This window comes from Sinohyriopsis cumingii, chromosome 5 (assembly GCF_028554795.1).
Source record: "Sinohyriopsis cumingii isolate HCF-2022 chromosome 5, ASM2855479v2, whole genome shotgun sequence".
In the NCBI taxonomy this organism is placed as follows: domain Eukaryota; kingdom Metazoa; phylum Mollusca; class Bivalvia; order Unionida; family Unionidae; genus Sinohyriopsis; species Sinohyriopsis cumingii.
The window spans coordinates 121,869,218-121,896,352 of record NC_142965.1 but is presented as its reverse complement, the minus strand read 5'-3'; the positions used below and the strand labels follow the sequence as shown (position 1 = coordinate 121,896,352).

The window sequence follows — 27,135 nt, the reverse complement described above, 5'->3', positions numbered from 1 at the left end:
AGCATGCATGTATGTACATATGTCTCTTTTTATACATGTATAAGTGTTCTGTCAGCATGCATAAATGTACAGCTCTTTTTTAATACATATATGTATAAGTTTCTGTCAGCATGCATGTGTGTAAATCTGTCTCTTTGTTAATACATGCATGTTTAAGTGTTCTGTCAGCATGCATGTGTGTAAATCTGTCTCTTTGTTAATACATGCATGTTTAAGTGTTCTGTCAGCATGCATGTATGTACATCTGTCTCTTTGTTAATACATGTACGTGTAAGTGTTCTGTCAGCATGCATGTATGTACATCTGTCTCTTTTTTATACATGTATATGTAAAAGTGTTTTGACAGTATGCATGTGTGTACATCTGTCTCTTTTTTATACATGTATATGTAAGTGTTCTGCCAGGATGCATGTACGTACATCTATCTATTTTTTTAATACATGTATGTATAAGTGTTCTGTCAGCATGCATGTATGTACATCTGTCTCTTTTTGTATACATATATGTATAAGTTTCTGTCAGCATGCATGTGTGTAATTCTGTCACTTTTTTAATACATGTATATATAAGTATTCCGTCAGCATGCATGTATGTACATCAGTCTCTTTTAAATGCATGTAAGTTTAAGTGTTCTGTCAGCAAGCATACATGTACAAGTCTGTTTTTAATACATGTTTAAGTGTTCTGTCAGTATGTAAATCAGTCTCTTTTTTAATACATGTATGTATAAATGTTTTATAAGCAATTCATGTATGTACATCTCTCTTTTCAGATATGTATATGCTTAAGTATTCTGTCAGCATGCATGTATGTGCAACTGTCTTTTTAATGCATATGTGTAAGTGTTCTCTCAGCATGCATGCATGTACAACTGTCTTTTTAATGCATGTATGTGTAAGTATTCTCTCTGCATGCATGTATGTACAACTGTCTTTTTTAATGCATGTATGTTTAAGTGTTCTGTCAGCATGAATGTATGTACATCTGTTTCTAAAAAAATTATCATTTAAGTGTTCTATCAGTATGTAAATCTGTCTCTATTTTCATACATGTATATTTGAGTATATGTACATCTCTATCTTTTTTATACATGTATATGTAAATGTTCTGTCAGCATGCATGCATGTACATATGTCTCTTTTGAAATATATTTATGTATAAGTGTTCTGTCAGTATGTATATCTGTCTCTTTTTTATACATATATGTGTGTGTTTGGTCTGCATGCATGTATATACATCTCTCCTTTTAATACATGTAGAAGTGTTCTGTCAGCATGCATGTGTATACATTTTTCTCTTTTTTAATTCATGTATGTGTAAGTGTTCCGTCAGCATGCATATATGTAGATCTCTCTTTTTAATATATGTATAAGTGTTCTGTCAGCATGTATGTGTGTACATTTTTCCTTTCTAATACATGTATAAGTGTTCTGTCAGCATGCATGTACATATGTCTCTTTAATAATACAAATATGTTTAAGTGTTCTGTCAGCATGCATTGATGTAAAGTCTTTTTTTAATACATCTATATGTAAGTGTTCTGTCAGCATACATGTATGCACATGTCTCTTTTATAATACATGTATGTTTAAGTGTTCTGTCAGTATGTAAATCTTTCTCTTTTTTAATACATGTATGTTTAAGTATTCTGTCAGCATGCATGTATGTATATGTCTCTTTTTAAATACAAGTATGATAAATGTTCTGTAAGCAATTCATGTAGGTACATCTGTCTGTTTTTAAATACATGTATGTTTAAGTGTTCTGTCATCATATATATATGTACATCTGCCTCTTTTGAAACACAAGTATGTTTAAATGTTCTGTAAGCAATTCATGTATGTATGCCTGTCTCTTTTTAAATAAATGTATGTTTAAGTATTATGTCAGCATGCATGTATGGACATCTGTCTCTTTTTAATAGAATGCATGTTTAAGTGTTCTGTGAGCATGCATGTATGTATATCTGTCTCTTTTTTAATACATGTATATGTAAGTGTTCTGTCAGCATGCATGCATGTACATATGTCTCTTTTGAAATATATTTATGTATAAGTGTTCTGTCAGTATGTATATCTGTCTCTTTTTTATACATATATGTGTGTGTTTGGTCTGCATGCATGTATATACATCTCTCCTTTTAATACATGTAGAAGTGTTCTGTCAGCATGCATGTGTATACATTTTTCTCTTTTTTAATTCATGTATGTGTAAGTGTTCCGTCAGCATGCATATATGTAGATCTCTCTTTTTAATATATGTATAAGTGTTCTGTCAGCATGTATGTGTGTACATTTTTCTCTTTTTTAATACATGTATAAGTGTTCTGTCAGCATGCATGTACATATGTCTCTTTAATAATACAAATATGTTTAAGTGTTCTGTCAGCATGCATTGATGTAAAGTCTTTTTTTAATACATCTATATGTAAGTGTTCTGTCAGCATACATGTATGCACATGTCTCTTTTATAATACATGTATGTTTAAGTGTTCTGTCAGTATGTAAATCTTTCTCTTTTTTAATACATGTATGTTTAAGTATTCTGTCAGCATGCATGTATGTATATGTCTCTTTTTAAATACAAGTATGATAAATGTTCTGTAAGCAATTCATGTAGGTACATCTGTCTGTTTTTAAATACATGTATGTTTAAGTGTTCTGTCATCATATATATATGTACATCTGCCTCTTTTGAAACACAAGTATGTTTAAATGTTCTGTAAGCAATTCATGTATGTATGCCTGTCTCTTTTTAAATAAATGTATGTTTAAGTATTATGTCAGCATGCATGTATGGACATCTGTCTCCTTTTAATACAATGCATGTTTAAGTGTTCTGTCAGCATGCATGTATGTACAGCTGTCTCTTTTTTATACATGCATATGTAAGTGTTCTGTCAGCATGCATGCATGTACATATGTCTCTTTTGAAATACATTTATGTATAAGTATTCTGTCAGTATGTATATCTGTCTCTTTATTATACATATATGTGTGTGTTTGGCCTGCATGCATGTATATACATCTCTTTTTAATATATGTGTAAGTGTTCTTTTAGCATGCATATATGTACATCTCTCTTTTTAATATATGTATAAGTGTTCTGTCAGCATGTATGTGTGTACATTTTTCTCTTTTTTAATACATGTATAAGTGTTCTGTCAGCATGCATGTACATATGTCTCTTTAATAATACAAATATGTTTAAGTGTTCTGTCAGCATGCATTGATGTAAAGTCTTTTTTTAATACATGTATATGTAAGTGTTCTGTCAGCATACATGTATGCACATGTCTTTTTTATAATACATGTATGTTTAAGTGTTCTGTCAGTATGTAAATCTTTCTCTTTTTTAATACATGTATGTTTAAGTATTCTGTCAGCATGCATGTATGTATATGTCTCTTTTTAAATACAAGTATGATAAATGTTCTGTAAGCAATTCATGTATGTACGCCTGTCTCTTTTTAAATACATGCATGTTTAAGTATTATGCCAGCATGCATGTATGGACATCTGTCTCTTTTTAATACATGTATGTTTAAGTGTTCTGTCAGCATATATATATGTACATCTGCCTCTTTTGAAATACAAGTATGTTTAAATGTTCTGTAAGCAATTCATGTATGTATGCCTGTCTCTTTTTAAATACATGCATGTTTAAGTATTATGTCAGCATGCATGTATGGACATCTGTCTCTTTTTAATAGAATGCATGTTTAAGTGTTCTGTGAGCATGCATGTATGTATATCTGTCTCTTTTTTAATACATGTATATGTAAGTGTTCTGTCAGCATGCATGTATGTAGATATGTCTCTTTTCATACATGTATATGTAAGTACTCTGTCAGCATGCATGTATGTACATCTGTCTCTTTTTTATACATGTATGTGTAAGTGTTCTGTCAGTATGCATGTATGGAAATCTGTTACTTTTTAATACATGTATATGTAAGTGTTCTGTCAGCATGCATGTACATATGTCTCTTTTTTTCACATGTATATGTATGTGCTCTGGCAGCATGCATGTATGTACATCTGTCTCTTTTTAATATATGTATGTTTAAGTGTTCTGTCAACATGCATGCATGTACATGTCTCTTTTTGTATACATGTATGTTTAAGTGTTCTGTCAGCATGCATGTATGTACATCTGTCTCTTTTTTATACATGTATGGGTAAGTGTCCTGTCCACATGCATGTATGTACATCTGTCTCTTTTTAATACATGTATGTGTAAGTGTTCTGTCAGCATGCATGTATGTACATCTGTCTCTTTTTTAATACATGCATGTTTAAGTGTTCTGTCAGCATGCATGGATGTACATTTGACTCTTTTTTAATACATATATGTGTACTCTTGTGTTCTGTCAGCATGCACATATGTACATCTGTCTCTTTTTTATACATGTATGTTTAAGTGTTCTGTCAGCATGCATGCATGTACATCTGTCTCTTTTTATACATGTATGTTTAAGTGTTCTGTCAGCATACATATATGTACATCTGCCTCTTTTGAAATACAAGTATGTTTAAATGTTCTGTAATCAATTCATGTATGTACATCTGTCTCTTTTTAAATACATGTATGTTTAAGTATTATGTCAACATGCATGTATGTACATCTCTTTTTTAATATATGTATATGTAAGTGTTCTGTCAGCATGTATGTATGTACATATGTCTCTTCTTATACATGTATAAGTGTTCTGTCAGCATGCATGTATGTAAATGTCTCTTTAAATACATGTATGTTTAAGTATTCTGTCAGCATGCATGTATGTACATCTGTCTCTTTTTTTAATACACGTATATGTAAGTGTTCTGTCAACATGCATGTATGTACATATGTCTCTTTTTACACATGTATGTGTAAGTGTTCTGTCAGCATGCATGTATGTAAATGTCTCTTTAAATACATGTATGTTTAAGTGTTCTGTCAGCATGCATGTATGTACATCGGTCTCTTTTTTTAATACATGTATATGTAAGTGTTCTGTCAACATGCATGTATGTATGTATGTCTCTTTTTATACATGTGTAAGTGTTCTGTCAGCATGCATGTATGTAAATGTCTCTTTAAATACATGTATGTTTAAGTGTTCTGTCAGCATGCATGTATGGAAATTGTCTCTTTTTAATACATGTATATGTAAGTGTTCTGTCAGCATGCATGTATGTACATATGTCTCTTTTTATACATGTATATGTAAGTGCTCTGTCAGCATGCATGTATGTACATCTGTCTCTTTTTTAATACATGCATGTTTAAGTGTTCTGTCAACATGCATGTATGTACATGTCTCTTTTTGTATACATGTATGTTTAAGTGTTCTGTCAGCATGCATGTATGTAAATGTGTCTCTTTTTTAATAAATGCATGTTTAAGTGTTCTGTCAGCATGCATGTACGTACATCTGTCTCTTTTTATACATGTATGGGTAAGTGTTCTCTCAGCATATATGTATGTACATCTGTCTCTTTTTTATACATGTATGTTTAAGTGTCCGTCAGCATTACACGTATGTACGTACATGTCTCTTTTATACATGTATGTGTAAGTGTTCTGTCAGCATGCATGTATGTAAATCTTTCTCTTTTTTAATACATGTATATGTTAAGTGTTCTGTCAACATGCATGTATGTACATCTGTCTCTTTTTTTAATACATATATGTTTAAGTGTTCTGTCAGCATGCATAATAATAGTGCTGGGCATGTGACTAATGGTGTTTTCTTGTTTCTATAAATACGCGAATATTCTTTGACATCATACATATGTATAATTCCAATTATTATGAATGGACTTAAGTTTCTTCAATCTGATTGGATATAAGCAGCCATGTGTTACTGGTCAAGAATTTTTATACATCGGTAAACTCTGCTGACTACTTTTGGTTTCCAGTTATTGGGTAATTTTATGTGAAGCTTTTTCAATTTCACCATAATAATAAGTCCTACCCACCCACCATTGTGATTTCCAACCAAAACATGCAACTCCATGATTGAAATTGCCCATTAAAAGTTAAAACAATGTAACTGCACAGTCATTCCTGCATTCCAAATGTCATCCCTTTTGTCAAAGAAAGCATATGGCAGGCTTTACAAGCCAATCTTGAGAAATCATTGCATTTTGCTTCAACAATGTTTGACTGGCTGTTATTCAAGATCAGGGTCATATGTCGAGCAAAGGATCTCACTAAAATGGATAGAATTTTGCTTATAAAAGATCTACACGCGTAGAAAACAAGAACAACGAAAGCTGTAACAACAGGTGCCATATGCAAGAGAAAAAAAGGAATAGCCTGGATTAAACAGCATCTAAAAACTTTTTTATATGTATTAAAATAATTATAATAACATGCTCCTTGTATGACCAGCATGATCACTCTGACATTCCCCCTTACACTATGATTGGAATCCCCCAATCTGACATTCTACCCAATATAGCTATTGGCATGACCCATTCTGACACTCTACACTACATTACTATTGGTATGACCTGCTCTGACATTCTACCCTAGATCACTTAATTGGCATGACCCATTTTGAAACTCAATCCTATGTTGCTGGCCCACTCTGACACTCAACCCTATATTCCTATTGGCATGACTCACTCTGACATTCTACCCTATATTACTAATGTCATTACCCACTCTGACCACTCGGTGGCCTAATGGTTTGAGCGTCCACCTCAGATGCGGGAGCCTGTGGGTTTGATCCCCCGCTGAGTCATACCAAAGACTTACAAAAATGGTACTAACAGCTGCATCGCTTGGCGCTCAGCATTAACAGGTTAGTCCTAGGACTGGTCGGCCTGGTGTCAGGATAATGTGACTGGGTTGGACATTGTACTACATGTCTGCGGCATGATGCCCCAGTGCTAGGCATCACTGTAAACCATCACACTGCAAACATTGTAGCAATATGACTGATTTTTTATAAAGATGCATTAAAAATCAAAATCACACACACACACACACACACACACACACACGCACATACACACACACATGACCCACTCTGACCTTCTACCCTATATTACTATTGGCATGACCCACTCTGACATTCTACCCTACTACCCTATATTACTATTGGCATGACCCATTCCAACCTTCTACCCTATTTTACTATTGGCATGACCCACCCTGACACTCTACCCTATATTAATATATAAAGAATCCACGACTCTTGGCTGATGAAGATCAAGCTATGTATTCAGCTGCAGTATTGAGGCAGATGAAGAAAAAAATCAGTTACCTAAAAGTGACTGCCTTGTTGACGAAATCTAATTATATGATGACAGAAAGGAAGTACATTGGAATCATTAGGATTTAATGATCATGGTTAGTACACACACACACACACACACACACACACACACACACACACACACAAAACCAATATATACCTTTCTTGCTGTTTGGTGCTTGAACCAGTAAGAAGATGTTTACTATGTATCAAAAATCCATATTTTGGTACCTAACGTCCACCAACCCTAACATTTTCTCCAATGTAACCAGAACCACACATTTTTTATTTATTTTAGCCTTAGTAAAAGGCACCTCCAGACTTTTGGTCTAATGTGTGTATGAAGTCTGATATATTATAAATCCTTTGTAAAATTTACCCTGACAAAGAATGTGTAATGATGACTGAAGACAAATTGATAAAATTTGTAAAACTATTGCAACTAAATAATTTTGAAGAATAAATAGCGCATCAACACTACTAGTTCGAGAAACATAAATTTTCACTGATGCATCTTTGGTGGTCTAGGAGGTTTTGTGGTTTAGGAGTTTTTGTGGTTTACGAATTTTGGTGTTTTAGGAGTTTTGTTGGTTTAAGAGTTTTTGTAGTTTAGGAGTTTCGGTGGTTTAGGAGTTTTGCCCGAGAAATTTAATTATATTTATAGATGGATGGCTAAAATGACACATAGCTGAAAACACTAACAATAAAGAAAATGAAGCACTGCAAAAAGCAAAAGGCACATTGATATCCAATAGTATGTGTACCAAAAGAGATATCTAGATCCAGTACCCAAATATGTACATGTATCTCAATATGTGTACTGAAAGTGATATCTCAATCCAGTACCCTAATATGTGTACCAAAAGGCACATCTAATACCCCGATATGTGTACCAAAATGGATATATAATACCCCAATATGTGTACCAAAAGGCACATCTAATACCCCAATATGTGTACCAAAAGGGATGTCTAATACCCCAATATGTGTACCAAAAGGGATATCTAATACCCCAATATGTGTACCAAAAGGGATGTCTAATACTCCAATATGTGTACCAAAAGGGATATCTAATACCCCAATATGTGTACCAAAACGGATATCTAATACCCCAATATGTGTACCAAAAAGGATATCTAATACCCCAATATGTGTACCAAAAGGGATATCTAATACCCCAATACGTGTACCAAATGGGATATCTAATACCTCAGTGTGTACCGAAAGGGATATCTCGATCCAGTACCCAAATATGTGTACCAAAAGGAACTTCTAAATCCAATACATGTACACTAATATATGTACCAAAAAGACACATCTAGGTCCAGTACACTGAAATGTGTAACAAAAAGAAACTTCTAGGTCCTATACACTAATATGTGTACCAAATGACACATCTAGGTCCAATACACTATGTGTACCAAAAATACACATCTAGGTCCTATACACTAATATGTGCACCAAAAGACACATCTAGGTTCAATACACTAATATATGTGTACCAAAGCATGTATATACAGTATGTGTACCAAACCATGTATATATAGCACGTGTATATAGAGTATGTGTACCAAAACCATGAAAGCTACGTTAAAAATCCAAATCACAACACAACACCAAAACCATGTATATATAGTATGTGTACCAAACTCATGTATATATAGTGTGTGTACCAAACTCATGTATATATAGTGTGTGTACCAAACCATGTATATATAGTGTGTGTACCAAACCATGTATATATAGTGTGTGTACCAAACCATGTATATATAGTATGTGTATATATAGTATGTATATATACAGTATGTGTACCAAAACCATGTATATATAGTATGTGTATATAAAATATGTGTACCAAAACCATGGAGGGGGGGCCCCGAGTAGCCGAGTGGTCTAAAGTGCTCTCCGTTACGGATCACTGCCATCTCACCTCTGTCTGCGTGGGTTCGAGTCTCAGGTTCGGCTAATGTGGGTATGTGAGAAAGCTTGCCAGTAGCTTCTCGTGGATCAGTGGTTCTTTCTGGGGATTTCCCGGGTTCTTCCTCCACCATTAATACTGGCTGCCATGTATAGCCTATTGTGTGCTGAAAAATGGCGTTAAACCCTACCAAAAGCATGTATATTTAGTGTGTGTACCAAAAGCATGTGCATATAATATGTGTATGTATAGTATGTGTATATATAGTATGTGTATATATAGTATGTGTATGTACAGTATGTGTATGTACAGTATGTGTAATACACGTGTACCGAAAGCATGTATATATATGGTATGTGTATATATAGTATGTGTATGTACAGTATGTGTAATACACGTGTACCAAAAGCATGTATATACAGTATCTGTACCAAAAGCATGTATATATAGTGTACCAAAAGCATGTATACATATAGTATGTGTATATATAGTATGTGTATAAATAGTATGTGCACCAAAAGCATGTATATAGTGTACCAAAAGCATGTATATATATATAGTATGTGTATAAATAGTATGTGTATGAATAGCATATATATATATATATATATATATATATATATATATATATATATATATATATATATATATATATGTATATAGTGTATGCCAAAAGCATGTATATATAGTATGTGTATATATAGTATGTGTATATACAGTATGTGCATATATAGTGTGTATATATAGTGAATATATAGTGTGCATATACAGTATGTGTGTGTGTGTATATATATATATATATATATATATATATATATATATATGTATTGTGTGTGGTGTATATATAGTGTGTGTACATATAGTGTGTATATATAGTATGTGTATACATGTATATAGTGTGTGTATATATAGTATGTGTATATATAGTGTGTATATATAGTATGTGTATAGATAGTGTGTATATATAGTCTGTGTATATATAGTGTGTATATATAAAGTATGTGTATATATAGTATGTGTATATATAGTATGTGTGTATATATATATATATATATATATATATATATATATATATATATATATATATATATATGTAATGGGGGGAGAATTGTCCCTGGTGGGTGCCCCACCAAATTTGGTTTTTGTTATCTAGGGGTTGACCGCCCTCGATGTTATTGCCCGGTTCGAGTAAATATAAATATAAGTGGTGAAACTTATATGTGAAATAGATTGAGATCTGAGCAGGTATATAGAACAAACCAACACGAGCCCCCATACATGTAAACAAACAATTTAATCAATTACATAAAAAACACTGTGAAAATTCATTACATCAGGAATATACTCTGCTTTTAGAAATTTAAACTTTCACCAAAATACAAAGAAAACGCAAATAGATTTAAATAAAATAGCCGATCTGATAGATTTAGTTCATCATTGCATCGAGTGAACAATCGAAGTCAACGTCTTGTACAATTGCATAACCTGTTCGTCCTCAGTTGTTCTGCTGCCACTGTAGCTGTTCAGACCCTTGGATCTCAGGATGATACTTTCCACCATCCGTCTCAGGATACTCTCAGAATACATTTCAGAAATTAATATGTCGCAGGATTGCGTCACAGGATTATACGTCTCACTGCACTTCTCTCTATACTTCTCAGTATACGTCTCAGAATAACATCACATCATACGTCCCAGCATAAATACGTCTCAGGATTATATGTCTCAGGAACTATTTTCTCCCTTTGAAATAAATATAAATAGAGACAACCTAAATTTCCCGTTATTTATGAAACAGTTAATTCTTCATTGTTCTCCCTCATTATCAGATTTTATTATCAGTGCTCAACAGATGCTAAGGCTATCAATCGACTCCACATGTTCTATAATGACCCTAGTTAGTCAAATGGCTAATTTGTTACACCTTGACCTTACACATTAACACATATGCAAGGCCTGGGGTTCTGAGCCAGCCTCAATTTACACAGCGAATAAATAGGATACATCACATCAATCAATTACTAAATCATTTCAGTCAATACACACTTATTCTTAATCATACGTGAAATCTTCTAAATTCGGTGAATTCACACGGATTCTCGTAATCAAAGTAACTAATGTAATGTATTAATTTCTTAGAACATAATTCTTATGTAAACAAGACGACAAATTCAAACAATTCATCAAACTTATCTAAAGAAGATTAATGTATGACTTCCTATGCATAAACTCAACACAGTTATACTTCATAAAGCAAATTATTACACAAATGTAGAAAAAAGATTCATGCAACTACAAGTAAATAACCTCAACAAAGCATTATATATGGCATCAACAAATTACATGGAATTGTCACACTACCTTTGCTTTCAACGTTCCTCCCTCTAATTGGCAAATTAGTTCGTCGGTTCCTTTCGACAATAGTCCCCTTTGGACAACAGTTCTTTTACGAGGAATTTCTTGCAAATCCGCCGGAGTCCTACTTTTTGGGTTTCCTCTTATAAGAAAAGCTTAGACTGATTAGAATTTCCGATGTGACAATTTTAAAACCTAGAAAATTTTGTGTGGGAAACACGCCCCTTATTTAACATAACCAATCAGAATCAAATATCTCTGCCGCCTTTTTCCAGATTCACCAAAGTCAGGGTCAGCTTGACCTGGTAGTTTGAGTAACAGAGTTTCTGCGATTTCTCAATTGTGACAGCTTTACCATGAAAAATGAAGTTTTCCTTGTCCCCAATAGTCCGCCTGGCTGCTGTATAAACAAATGCTTAATTAGGAACAAAATTCTCCCTCTAAAGGACATTACCGTACATGGTAGTATGGCGATATGATACGCACCTGTCTCAATAAATCTAATTAATGGTTCTCAACTAATGTATTCTTGTTAGATCACCAGAAATTTGCCATTTCACAATATAGTATGTGTATATATAGTATGTGCACCAAATTGACAATCTAGATCTGATACTCCATACCTGCCATATTCCCAGTATTGGGAGCAGTTTTTAAGACTGAAAAAGTTTTTCCTGAAGTTCCATGAGTGAGTCAGTGCAAATGACCAAAACAAAAAGTAAAAATGTCCAAATGGGAATAAGCTCTCTTTTCACATAAGCCTACAGAAAATGATTGGAAATTCAAATCTGAATTAAAAAATTAACTTATCTGTTGTTTATTTCCAAAGCATTTAATAAACTTACATGAAAGAAACAGTTGTCAGAGTTAGCATTGTCAAATATCAATGATATACACACATATACATGTGCGTAAACACTCACATGATAACAACTACACGAACAAATGACGAAATGAAAACATAAATCAAATTCCCATCTTTAAAATCCATTTTAGTTTAGTTTGATGCAGTCTTTACTGCTTTCAATAGTTCAGTTACAGCGGGTTTGAAGCTAATGTAAGTGTGATTAGTGTGCATCGTTGCACTCACAAGAGACTAGTTGGTATAGCTATTAAAAGGTCCCTGCTGGATTCTCCGAGTCAATCCTGTCAGAACTGAGTTGTCCTTGATGTTCAAAACATTAGCATTGTCAGAACTACACATCTTATGAGGTATACTTCATTAACACAAATCAAGCGTGCATGCATTATGGTCAATATTGTCTATAAATCAATAAATTTCATGGCTAAAATTATCTTGAAAAGCACACGTCAATTAATAGCTAGTATTTTAACTGATTAAGATAACGAATATAAAGAGAATTAATCTGAATATTCAATTCAGCATGTCGAATATGCTACATACACATGGTACTCCTGTTTTGACAGATGTCATATACCTCATGTAAAGTGTAGAATTTTGAATAAGTGATGAACCTTACAGTTGAATGCACTGAGCATTAAACTTTTATCACATTTAAGCCAGAAAAGTCGACCTGTCTTCTTTCCTCCCCCCCATGTCAGTGTTAAACTTGAAAGACAATCATCTATGACTCACTGAGATTTGACCGGGACATTGCAACGCTGTCCTGAGAATGTAAACATTTGAAATACCAACCATAGCCACCTAATATGAACCCATGTCAAATATTCATTTTCAAAGGGAAGTTAAGGTGCAACGTTGTCCAGAGAGTCTAGGTTGTCCAAAATCTGACAAAAGAAATGATTATCTTGGAGAATTTATTTTAAGAACCGCTGCATACGAGTGGTCAGAGTAAATTAAGGCGTACATTTTGGAAGTAATGTGAATCTAATGTGATGACCTTGGTCCAAATTCTTTAGTCCAAACATTCCTGAGAGAGAAGTTTTGCACTGAGGAAGCCAAACAAGAATAGTGCTTTCATCATTAATAAAAACGGGACCAGGTAGGTGTCTTGTAATAAAAGACAGATTTTAGTGCTAGAATGCACAATTTCTGAAAGAGAATATCATTAAAGTACTAAATTTTAATTTTTCGTGTAATTTTCTACTTTTGATTGTTTGTTTTATGCAAATGTGTTTCATATGACTAGGATCCATATTATGATTCATTTATTCAATTTCATGGAAATCTGATGATGTTAGAGTTGTTATGCAATTTATCTCTTTAATTTTACAGTTACTAGTTCATTGATAGAATTGACAGATTGTATGCGATCCAAATTTTCATATGTGTAGGACTTCAATGGGTTATATGAAATAATTTTCTTAGTCTGTTTGGACAATACAGATTATTGTGAGTTAACGATAATTGCAAGTTTATATCTGATTTTGTAATGTTTAAATAATTTTGTAGGTTTGGGATTGCTGTGAGCTATAATTTTGTGAATTTTATGCAAATGTAATCAAGCATGTGGTAGTGTAGGGAAATAGATATGGTAATGTTAGATACTCTGCTCACATATTAATTTATGGTTGGTCGCTGTGAAGCTAGAGTGAAGATCTATCGAATTGGGTCAGACTTTATGCAGTGTTCAGATACCTAGTTATGCTTCTGAGTAATGCAAGTGAGGGAAATTTTTGTACATATAGGAAGTGATACCTACAGAAATTATGGCGTAATTTTGTCCTTTAAGGAAACAGTTTTCTGAGAGACAGGACAGTCCGAAGATGGAAGTCCGGAAAGAGATGACATGTTCAGAATAAAAGATTAGGAAGTCCAGAAAGAGATGAAGCATTCAGAATAGGAGGACTGGAGAGAATAGGAATATATGTGAAACACAGGTCAAGAGAGGAAGATGATGCAATCATTTGTGGACATTGTACTCTTTTTACCACTCATTATTATGATGAAACAAATCCAAATTAGACACTGCTATCAAATTCTGTTGACATAACTTGGGTTGAATTGGAGCTGCAGTTATAAATCTTTGTTGATTAAATTTTGTTACTCTTCTTGTCTAAGGGGGCTCATATTGCATTATTTCTTCCCAATATTCTTGCTCAGTTTTCTGTTGATGTTCTATCTATCCACTCAAACAGGGCCATAAAATCAAGGGAGGTCATCCCCTAGATAACGCCAGCCAAATCCAACTAATCACCTCCTTACAAAGATGGCAATGTTACACTTCAGAATAACTAACATCAATGTGATGTTCACAGCAGCTGCAAAGAAATAAGTACTCCATCTTGCTGCTGTGCTTGACAAATTAAAACTTTGTAAGTCTGGAATTTTGAAATTCATTTTTGCTGGGCTTTGCTTCCTTTGCTGATAGTGTATTGCTTCCAGAATGATCTTCAAAATGAATCACACTTGAACACTATTATGACAACTGAAATTATCATGCTTTGCATTTTATATAATTATTGATAAAGACAAAAGCCCAGTCTTATTTATAAGGAAAAAGGTCCAGTATTATTTATAAGGATAAAGGCCCAGTCCTATTTATAAGGTTAATGTCCCAGTCTTGTTGATAAGAATAAATGTCTGGTCTTGTTTATAAGGATAACAACCCAGTCTTACTTATAAGGATAAAGGCCCAGTCTTATTTATAAGGTTAATGGCCGAGTCTTGTTGATAAGGATAAAGGCCCAGTCTTATAATAAGGATAAAGGCCCAGTCTTATCTATAAGGTTAATGGCCGAGTCTTGTTGATAAGGATAAAGGCCCAGTCTTATAATAAGGATAAAGGCCCAGTCTTATCTATAAGGTTAATGGCCCAGTCTTATTGATAAGGATAAAGGCCCAGTCTTATAATAAGGATAAAGGCCCAGTCTTATTTATAAGGTTAATGGCCCAGTCTTATTGATAAGGATAAATGTCTGGTCTTGTTTATAAGGATAACAACCCAGTCTTACTTATAAGGATAAAAGCCCAGTCTTATTTATAAGGTTAATGGCCCAGTCTTGCTAATAAGGATAAAGGCCCAGTCTTATAATAAGGATAAAGGCCCAGTCTTATCTATAAGGTTAATGGCCGAGTCTTGTTGATAAGGATAAAGGCCCAGTCTTATCTATAAGGTTAATGGCCCAGTCTTATTGATAAGGATAAAGGCCCAGTCTTATAATAAGGATAAAGGCCCAGTCTTATTTATAAGGTTAATGGCCCAGTCTTATTGATAAGGATAAATGTCTGGTCTTGTTTATAAGGATAACAACCCAGTCTTACTTATAAGGATAAAAGCCCAGTCTTATCTATAAGGTTAATGGCCGAGTCTTGTTGATAAGGATAAAGGCCCAGTCTTATAATAAGGATAAAGGCCCAGTCTTATCTATAAGGTTAATGGCCCAGTCTTATTGATAAGGATAAAGGCCCAGTCTTATAATAAGGATAAAGGCCCAGTCTTATTTATAAGGTTAATGGCCCAGTCTTATTGATAAGGATAAATGTCTGGTCTTGTTTATAAGGATAACAACCCAGTCTTACATATAAGGATAAAAGCCCAGTCTTATTTATAAGGTTAATGGCCGAGTCTTGTTGATAAGGATAAAGGCCCAGTCTTATAATAAGGATAAAGGCCCAGTCTTATCTATAAGGTTAATGGCCCAGTCTTATTGATAAGGATAAAGGCCCAGTCTTATTGACAAGGATAAATGTCTGGTCTTGTTTATAAGGATAACAACCCAGTCTTTCTTATAAGGATAAAGGCCCAGTATTATTTACAAGGGAAAGGCAGAGTGACATTTATAAGTCTTATTAATATAGATAAAGGCCAGTCTCAATTTCAACTGAAAGAAATCACTGCCAAAGGAGAATTACCATTGTCAATCTCCCATGATGAAATAATAAAGAGCCATGTTAAATAACCTGAAAACTCCAAACTTTGAGGACCTGGATGCAAGAATTGATGTCAGGACATCATATAACTGGATCAGATCAAAATCAAAAGTTAAATCTTACCCTCGCAATCATCAGCAACTATATACATGCCATTGACCAGTGCTCCAAATCCATGCTGCACACCATTGGCACAACCAACGTTCATAATATTCCACTCCATATTAGCCTAATTCAGCACAACACTGAAATTACGAAAAAAATATGTGTAATTGATGATGGTTCTGTTAATAATGATGAAAACTTTCCCATAAAAGTATTAATTAAACAACAATTAACAAAATCTTGAAATTCTGACTGGTTCATAATAGATGTACATTGTTTCCATTATAGACAAAAACGACACAATGATAGGTAAAAACCAGGTGTGCGTGTGTGATTAGGATTTTTAACACAGGTTTAACAATTTTTCAGTCATATCGCCACAATGTCTGCAGTGTGACAGTTTATAGTAATGTCTAGCACTGGGGCATTATGCCGCAGACATGTAGCATGACGTCCCACCCAGTCACATTATCCAGACTCCAGGCTGACCAGTCCTAACACTAACCTCTTAATGCTGAGGGCTAAGCAAGGCAGCTGTCAGTACCATTTTTGTAAGTGTTTGGAATAACTAGGTTGGGAATCCAACCCATGACCTCCCGCATCTGAGGTGGACACTCTAATAGGCCACTGGAGAGAGGTGAAAGAGATTAATTTATGTTCTAAAGCTCACCAGGTCAAGACAAATAACACAGAGTACAAGTGAAATTTCATGCAAACAGACAAAGTTTTACATTAAAAAAGAATTTTTGAAAAACCTCAAATTTCAAGACCATTTTCACCCACCTCATTCTTGCTGGGCTAGTGGGTTCAAACTGGAATTTTCAACCAATACAGATAGTACAGTATAATGTAGCAGATATAGCTCAGTTACTGTGCTGTGATAAAAACTGTGATGTTCTAAAGAACTATTTACAGCAGAATTACTGTATATACTGTACTCTTATATAAAGTCAAGTTCAACTGCAAATGACATCGACCCTGGTCTGCCATTGTATAATGTCTCAGCCATTTAGGGTCTATGCTGTTTGTTCTGATTACTTCAAACAACTGCACCGACCCGGATCTGCCAGTGCACAATCTAACAAAAAATCTGCAGCTGTGGAGTTTGCAGTTGACAAATATTTGCTATACATTAATTTACACCAGTATATCCCCTAGGGTAAAAGATCAAGAGTCAAAAATCCCTTTGGTGTCAAAAATGGGGTTCAAATTAAATATTTGGTGGTCTCTGATGCACAAATGAGGGTAAATGGAAACACTGTAAAGTAACATTTGTTGAACATTGCTAATTTATTTGAAAATCAATATACTTGTGTGCATTAATTCGCCATAATAAAGAGCTGCCAAGACAACAACAGAAAATTTGAAAAGCTGTGGCAATTCATAGCTGCATTATGTACTTCACATTACAACCACACTAAATCATTTTACAAGGAGGAATAAATTTCCAAGCTTAAACTAAATGCAGCAAAGCACCACTATAAGGCTCTTCATTATAACATGGTTCCTATTATAAGGAATACTCACTGTAAGGCTCTTCATTATAACATGGTTCCTATTATAACGAATATTTACAGTAAGGCTTTTCATTATAACATGGTTCCTATTATAAGGAATACTCACTGTAAGGCTTTTCATTATAACATGGTTCCTATTAAAAGGAATACTCACTGTAAGGCTCTTCATTATAATAATAATAATAATAATAATAATAATGAGGACTAATCTTTAGAAGCTCTAAGCGCTTTACAACATTAGACAACACCTATAAGATAAGAAACATAATAATATTATTACATAAACAAACAACATGAAATTAGAAAAACATTAAAAAATAAAAAACATGCTGAGAATATTTCAGGTAGGAAACATTGTTAGGTCTTTAAGTTTGTTCTTGCTGTCGAAAGAAGTGAGTTTTGAGATCTCAGCCCTCTTGAATGTGATCACTGTGTCTTTGTGTCTAAGTTCCGTGGGCAATTCATTCCACGTTGCTGGGCCCTGGTATGCAAAAGAACGCTGTCCAAATGACTGTTTTCATAGTGGGAATAACAAATATATGATTGTCAGAAGAGGAGCATAAGTATCTTGCTGGTGTGTACACATGGGTGAGGTGAGATAAGTACGTTGGACTAGAGTCCGACAGTGAAATGTAGCAATGAGAACAAACTTTGTGTTTGATTCTGGATCGAATGGATAGCCAGTGTAGGGTACAGAGCAGCGGGGAGGTGTGCTCTGATCGTGGAACTTATGAATAGTGAATCTGGTGGAAAGCCAGAGCCTCTCAGCTTTACGGCGGTCTCTTTTAGCAGTGTGAAGCTGGTCCCTAACACTGCTATACCATGGAGAACACTTTTGAATTGATACTCTGGACTTGGTAGCTGGGGCATGTTTGTCAAGTAATGAACGCAGACAGTTATTGAGTTGTTCTGTGGTAGGAGGTAAGCAAGTTGTTAGGTTAGCTTGGATGTCGTGCATTAATTTGGTTCTATTTATCATATGGAGGTTTCTCTTAGTAGCAGATAAAGGTGAAGGGTTAGGGTTATAACATGGTTCCTATTATATGGCATTCTCACAGTAAGGCCTTATTGCTCTTCATTATAACATGGTTCCTATTATAAGGAATACTCACAGTAAGGCTTTTCATTATAATATCGTTTCTATTATAAGGCATTCTCACTGTAGGGCTCTTCATTATAACATGGTTCCTATATAAGGCATTCTCACTGTAAGTCTCTTTATTATAACATGGTTCCTATTATATGGCATTCTCACTGTAGGACTCTTCATTATAACATGGTTTCTATAATATGGCATTCTCACTGTAGGACTCTTCATTATAACATGGTTTCTATTACATGGCATTCTCACTGTAGGACTCTTCATTATAACATGGTTTCTATTATATGGCATTCTCACTGTAGGACTTTCCATTGTAACATGGTTTCTATTATATGGCATTCTCACTGTAAGGATCTTCATTATAACATGGTTTCTATTATATGGCATTCTCACTGTCGGACTTTTCATTATAACATGGTTTCTATTATATCGCATTCTCACTGTAGGACTTTTCATTATAACATAGTTTCTATTATATCGCATTCTCACTGTAGGACGTTTCATTGTAACATGGTTTCTATTATATGGCATTCTCGCTGTAAGGCTCTTCATTATAACATGGTTCCTGTATAATGCATTATCATTGTATGGCTCTTCATTATAGCATGGTTCCTATTATATGGCATTCTCACTGTAGGACTTTTCACTGTAACATGGTTTCTATTATATGGCATTCTCATTGTAAGGATCTTTATTATAACATGGTTCCTGTAAAAGGCATTCTCATTGTATGGCTCTTCATTATAACATGGTTTCTATTATAAGACATTCTCACTGCAGGGCTCTTCATTATAAAATGGTTCCTGTATAAGGCATTCTCACTGTATGGCACTTCATTATAACATGGTTCCTATTATAAGGCATTCTCACTGTATGGCACTTCATTATAACATGGTTCCTATTACAAGGCATTCTCACAGTAAGGCTCTTCATTATAACATGGTTCCTATTATAAGGCATACTCACAGTAAGGTTCTTCATTATAACATGGTTCCTATTATAAGGCATACTCACAGTAAGGCTCTTCATTATAACATGGTTCCTATTATAAGGCATACTCACAGTAAGGCTCTTCATTATAACATGGTTCATATTATATCGCATTCTCAATGTAAGGTACTTCATTACAACATGGTTCCTATGTTAAGACATTCTCAATGTAAGGCACTTCATTATAACATGTTTCATATTATAAGGTTTTCCCACTATAAGGTTCTTCATTATAACATGGTTCCTGTATTAAGGCATTCCCACTAAAAGGCACTTCATTATAACATGGATACTTTTATAAGGCATTCCCAGTAAAATGCACTTCATTATAACATGGTTTCTTTTATAAGGCATTCCCACTAAAAGGCACTTCATTATAACATGTTTCATATTATAAGGCATTCTCACTATAAGGCTCTTCATTATAACATAGTTTCTTTTATAATGTGAGTATGGTATTATTGCCCATTTTATTAAATGGTTGTAAAATTATATGTATGCTTATCATATACTTGATTACGAGGCAGTATACTCATGGATAGAATTATAAGAAAGGATTGCTGTAATTTATCACGGATATCACTAGAAACAACCCCATAATCTGATAGTTCTGTAGCGCTTCTTGCATGTTGCTTTGATAACATTGTGTATCTGTATCTTTGAGTAAAGAAAATTTAGAAAAAGAAAGATGTCAACATATTCTTTAACAAATAATGGCAATAGTTTCATCAATTCATCTGTCTACGTTTGAAGCAAATGATGATACATAAATACAAGAGAGGTCTACGTCTGAAGCAAATGGTGATACATAAATGCAAGAGAGGTCTACATTTGAAGCAAATGATGATACATAAATGCAAGAGAGGTCTACGTTTGAAGCAAATGGTGATACATAAATGCAAGAGAGATCTACATTTGAAGCAAATGATAATACATAAATGCAAGAGAGGTCTACATTTGAAGCAAATGATGATACATAAATGCAAGAGAGGTCTACATTTGAAGCAAATGATTATACATAAATGAAGAGAGGTCTACATTTGAAGCAAATGGTGATACATAAATACAAGAGAGGTCTACATTTGAAGCAAATGGTGATACATAAATGCAAGAGAGGTCTACATTTGAAGCAAATGGTGATACATAAATGCAAGAGAGGTCTACATTTGAAGCAAATGATGATACATAAATGCAAGAGAGGTCTACGTTTGAAGCAAATGGTGATACATAAATGCAAGAGAGATCTACGTTTGAAGCAAATGATGATACATAAATGCAAGAGAGGTTTACGTTTGAAGCAGATGGTGATACATAAATGCAAGAGAGGTCTACGTTTGAAGCAAATGATGATACATAAATGCAAGAGAGGTCTACGTTTGAAGCAAATGATGATACATAAATGCAAGAGAGGTCTACGTTTGAAGCAAATGATGATACATAAATCACAGAGGTATATAAAGAGGCTGGTGATACATAGATCCAACAAAGGTATACGTGCAAGTCTGAAAAGACGCATGTTAAATAAATCTCAAAGAGTGTGGTCTACCCGATCAACAATTAGAAGCAGAATTTACTAAGTACAGACAGTTAGAAACAGAAGTTACAAAGAACATACAATTACAGACAGATAAGTTAAAATAAGTTACCAAGTACAGACAATTGGAAGGAAGAAGTTAGCATAGTTAGTTCCACAGTGTTTCAAATTTGATCCTATCTGTAACTCACTAAATTTTCAGGTCAGCATCATTAAGTGTAGCTAAAAGTAACTAATTCATTTTAAATATTTTGTGTGAAATGAATTAGGTATTTTTTGGCTACATTTTATGACACTGCCATGAAAATTTACCAAGTTACAGAGGATAAAATTTTGATGCTGTGTAGTACAAACTATAGTGTTGTACAGACAATTAGAAGCTGAGAAGTTAACTAAGCATACATTACAACATCATTAAAGGCTGCATTTATTTCAACAAAGACAATAATGTCAAATGTTTCTAGTCTGATGTTGGGTTATGTAATTCATACTGGTGACCTCTTTTAATGCTATCAAAAAAAACATGTACATTCCAAAAACTAATTAGGGCAGCAGAAGGAGCTAGTTGCTCTGGAAGATTTAGGCAGGTAAATTACTTAGACACAGGTACTTAAGGAATGCTGTGTATACAAAACTGAAATAGTGCCATTTTAAAAAAAAGAAATCGAAAGTCAACCTTTCTCCAAATTTACTACCAGTCATTTGCATTTAAACTACTGAGAATGTGCATGCCACATGGAGTTCTTGTGACTGTTTCACTGCCGTACATCTTTTAACTCTTAAAGTCTTATTATGGCATGATTTAGCTGAATATATGAAAAATGATGTAAAACTTGATTAGGATAACTTGGATACCGTTTTAATGCAATATATGTTTACATGATGACAAAACTCATTACCTGGACATCCACACATAGCACCAATGTAGGAAACTGCAGCGACTTTCAAACTTGAAAGTTTTTCTTTAAAATAAAATTTTACTCATCAAAGCTTCAGTTGAAAAACATGTTCAAAAATAAATAACTTATTCTTACAAATTTTAATGACAGCAAGATGAGAAAATGAACCTGACTTTGTGTAAAGTGCTGAATAAGCGATTCTCACCAACTCAGCCATATCTTACTGTCACATCACTGCAATAGTCTTTCAATAGTTTTTTTTTTAAGCAGAAATGTGGAAATATATAATTTACTTGAAACTGGAGGTCCCTATGTCACTGATAATCTGGTGCATGTTTGTTTACATGTGTACATACCGCTTTAGTGTTTACAACCTGTAAACTAAACCAAGCCGTTTATATGAGTAAACATGGCAGTGCTTATTAATCATCATCGACTATATGACCTTTCTATAACCCCTAGGACTCGTATATATATATATATATATATGTATATATATACTCATAATTGCACTTTTATTTTATGGTAATAACTTTTTAATAGCGGTGGTTGGGGAGGTAGCTGAGTTTTTGCTTTTGAGCTGGGATAATTTGTTCTTGTTTTTTTAATTATGGACTAAATACCATATACACTCATTTATCAGTCAAGGTAAGCTGGAAACAACAAAAGCTCCTGATCTGTTCCTGGGCTTATGTTGTTGGATCCACTGATTACTAGACAAACTGCACAGTCCCAGATCTGCTGGCGCATTATGCGACTGCAGATATGTTCCTGTGCAGTCAGCAGTTTGACTTGGCTTCCCAAAAGGTGGTGCAACAGAACATCGCAGTCCCAGTATTTGGTTCACTCTCTTGTACTGTATTATCATTTGCCTGAACAAATTATAATCCTTGTATTATCCCTAAAATGCATGATTCACTGTATATGTATCAATTTTTTATAAAAATGTTTTTTGATTCTGAGGTGAATCTAAGGATACACCATATTAACACAAGAAGATATTAAATTTAACTGTTATATCAAACTTTAATTCTATTAACTTCAATTTCTCATCTGCAATTGTTAGTAAGGATAGGGAAGTTCATATTCCTTCTTATCCTCTTCATGGGAGAATGTTCTATATAAACTGTAAACTGTAATGTGCTGTTATGCTGTTAAATCAGGTCAATTATAATTAAGTAAGAGAATACATGTATGGGTTTAATATCAAATTCATAAATCTATTTTAAACAGACCGCTCTGGTGGTCTAAGTGGTTTGAGCGGCTCATCATAAAACAAGGTATATTTCAACAGATAATTTATTGGGATCTTAAATGCAATTTAAATGCCACAAAAATATCAAATCTAACAATGCATGCATTTTATTATTCTGAAGATCTACAGCATTAAAAGATCTCTAAAATAAAATTAATTAGTTTGGTCAAAATCAACGTCACATTGTCTTCATTGCAGTATTTAGGAAAGAGAATTCTCTAACTCTCAATCATTTACATCAGTGACTGATACATTATGTTCTATTATTTATTTTTATTTTTTTGTCACCACCGGCACTTTTTTCTCTCAAAGGTGCTTGATATGAACTTGATGTTTATCATTAGTTTCCGCTTTTTTTTCTGAAAAAAAAAAACAAGTGGATGTTGTTTGTCGTTTCAAAGTAGAATTATTTAAATCCATCTGATAGTTTGAAAATCTCAGTGGTTTTGATCAATTTGTGTGTGTGTGTGTGTGTGTGTGTGTGTGTGTGTGTGTGTGTGTGTTGGTGGGTGTGTGTGTGTGTGTGTGTGTGTGTGTGTGTGTGTGTGTTGGTGGGTCATACAATAGAAAACGTTTCACATGTTATTCATGTTTTAGGGCTCCCCTCCCCCAACAAAAATATCGGATGACGCGTCTTACCAAGTATGACTTGGGGGGGGGGGGGGGGGCTAATTTATCTTATGAAACAACCTCCGAACAGGGTTCCGTCCTGAAGAGTTCCAAAATACGGAACATGTATGCGCGATTTGAGAACCAATATGTGATAATGATACTAATAAAAATAAATGAAACTGTACTTGGCATGTGGACGATGAGAAGAATCATAATATATTATTTAGAAGAAAACGACATTTTTCAGTTAGAATTGATGATGGTGATATCTTAGACAGTTACAGTAAAAACGTGAAATTTAGAAGAAAAGACAAAACTCATAAAGTGCACCTTACCTTGAATTAGAAAAGGTTCTTGCACACTATATCAAACGCATGCTATTAGGAAATATTTGCCTCTATATCGAACTGCTTCAATTCTTATCCGGATTTTGTCAAAAATGCATTTCCATTTAAAGCTCTGATTTCGTCGGTTTTTATGGTGTACATGCATAAAACACAACACTCGTCAGCCTCAAAACACGCATACATCTGCTGATCGATACATGACCTATATCATCTAAACATCAGCCAATGGCCCTAAGTATATACCCATATTTTGATGACGCCTTTTTTTTTTTCTCCTCGCATTCCTCGCTTGGTTAGCACGCGATTCTGACAGAATTAGCCGCGATTAGAATTTCATTCAATCGAACTTTCGCGCAATGGTGTCGTAAACTATTGACTTGGTCTGATAGGTTTAACACAGTTAATCAGCACATGATAGGCTATACACGGCAGCCTTTATATTCGGTCGAGGAAAAACCGACCCACGGGAAGATATAGCTTATCTTTTTTCACATACCCAAGTTAGCCGAGCCGAGACTCAAACCCACGCGGACAGGGGCGAGATGTGAGTTATCTGTAATGACCATTTGGCCCTTATAGTGTGGTAAAATCCAATACCAGGCTCCGAAACTATCAAGAAATCTCTCCCTATCGAAATATGTTTCCAGCTTTATTTGCAGGATATAATTTCAGCAGTCTGACTGAAATCAGTTCTCCACTGTTTTATGAGAAGTTGTGACAGCGACCTTGTATGGGTCTTTGTGTTTGTGGCCTATCTTATTACCATTATCGCTAAATTTATCAGGCAATCAGATGAAGTCTCATCTCTTCTCGTCTGGGAGATTAAGCAGTATGGCTGAAGAGAATAAATGTGTGCCGATCGATGTGATTCAGTTTCAACTTTTGAAAGCTGTATTTCAACTGGCTAATTCAAACGTCACCAGAACATGCCATCTAAACAGTCGCTGTCACATCTTCACGAAGGAGAGTGGAGTTCTGATTGTAATCAGTCTGTAATTTCAAAACACTGCTAACGCAGGCGTTGTTGTCTTCAGCAGCCAATTAAAATGTCCATATGTGTAATGGTGCAAAATTTTGAAGAGATAATTTCGCAGGACATTATGTCGTGGTCAGCGTGACACGTAACCACTACGGCTGATGTATGGGCAAAGCTCGTAACATATTTCTGCCTGCGAAGGATGGGATATGCTCTTTTTGGAGGTTTAGTGAATTTTAAATAGAGTCCGTTCGATAACTGTCACATAAATAGAAAAGGCACATGTTAACGTAAGGTCAAAGAGAAGAAAATGAGAGAGTTGAGACAAACCAGAGAAAATTTTAGGATATCTTTGGCCATTTAAAACAGGTGTCATACAATGATATTTTCCAGCATAGGTCTAGAGAGAATTATTCTATTATTCTGACTTCGATGGGAGTGTTCAAATATTTGGCGGTTAGAGAATGTAATCCCGATTGGCTAAGCTAAACGAAGTGGAGATGATCACGGAAGAAATTTCATTGTTTTAGTAGTATGAGACAGCTAAGTTCTGATTTGTAGCTATCTAATTATATATATATATACACACACAGGCTACAACCAGACAGTTGATGAAAAGTATGGTGAGAGACAGAGAGAAGGAAGGAAAAGAAACACGGCAACGTTTATCAATGACTAACAGTGATTTAGAAAAGACCGGAAGCAACGAGGTGATGCAGACATGCCGGGAATTTGAATTTGATCCGTCACTCGATTATATGATTAAATTTGTTTTATCACTTTAACAGAACAGTTAATTGAATTTCGTGTATATTTTGTAAATCTGTTTCTAAGAGAAAGTTAACCAATCAAATGTCATGTTCAATTTCACTTTGCTTATGTAATTGATTAAATTTTTATATTTTACATACTGAGAATCTTGTTGTTCCGTTCTATATCTCTGCCCATATGTATGTTATTCCATCCATTAATTTCACATTTGTTAGGGTTTACTCGATCCGGGAAATACCGCCGTGGTCAATCATCTTCTACATAACGATAACTAAAACACCATACGGAGTGAAAGATCACACATCTCCCATCTCTGACAATATGTATGACATCGTCTTAGTATCACGATTATATAAGACGTCATCTTGTGCTATCAGCAACTCGAATAGTTACTCAGTCTTTCTGGAAAATAGTATTATGGCATTGCGAGAACAGCAGAAAAACATCAGTCTTCTTCATCTTACTAAAATTGCTGAACCGAGCAGATATCAGGCTACTTGTCAATCACTTCATTTCAATGCGAAGGTTCCAAACTTGTCGTAATGGGAACAACGTCTATGTTGTTTCGAAGTATGTCCCTCACTAACCAATTGCGAGAGACATATTTTACTAATCAATGCTGTATGAAAAAGTCTTGCCAAGTTAGACCCTGATGCGGCAATTTTGTTTCACTCCCTCACCATACAATTTTTGTATAAAAACTATTA

General features: G+C 34.3%; 1 protein-coding gene across 1 annotated transcript in view; it reads right to left on the bottom strand.

Moving 5' to 3' along the window:
• The window catches only part of LOC149800094 (protein timeless homolog), an 89,481-nt gene extending 72,938 nt beyond the window's left edge, over positions 1–16,543 (bottom strand). Inside the window, exon 1 of the mRNA XM_089958350.1 lies at positions 16,444–16,543. Coding sequence (XP_089814476.1) covers positions 16,444–16,543 — 100 coding nt within the window. The remainder of the gene's footprint in view (positions 1–16,443) is intronic.
• Positions 16,544–27,135: the final 10,592 nt, after the last annotated feature.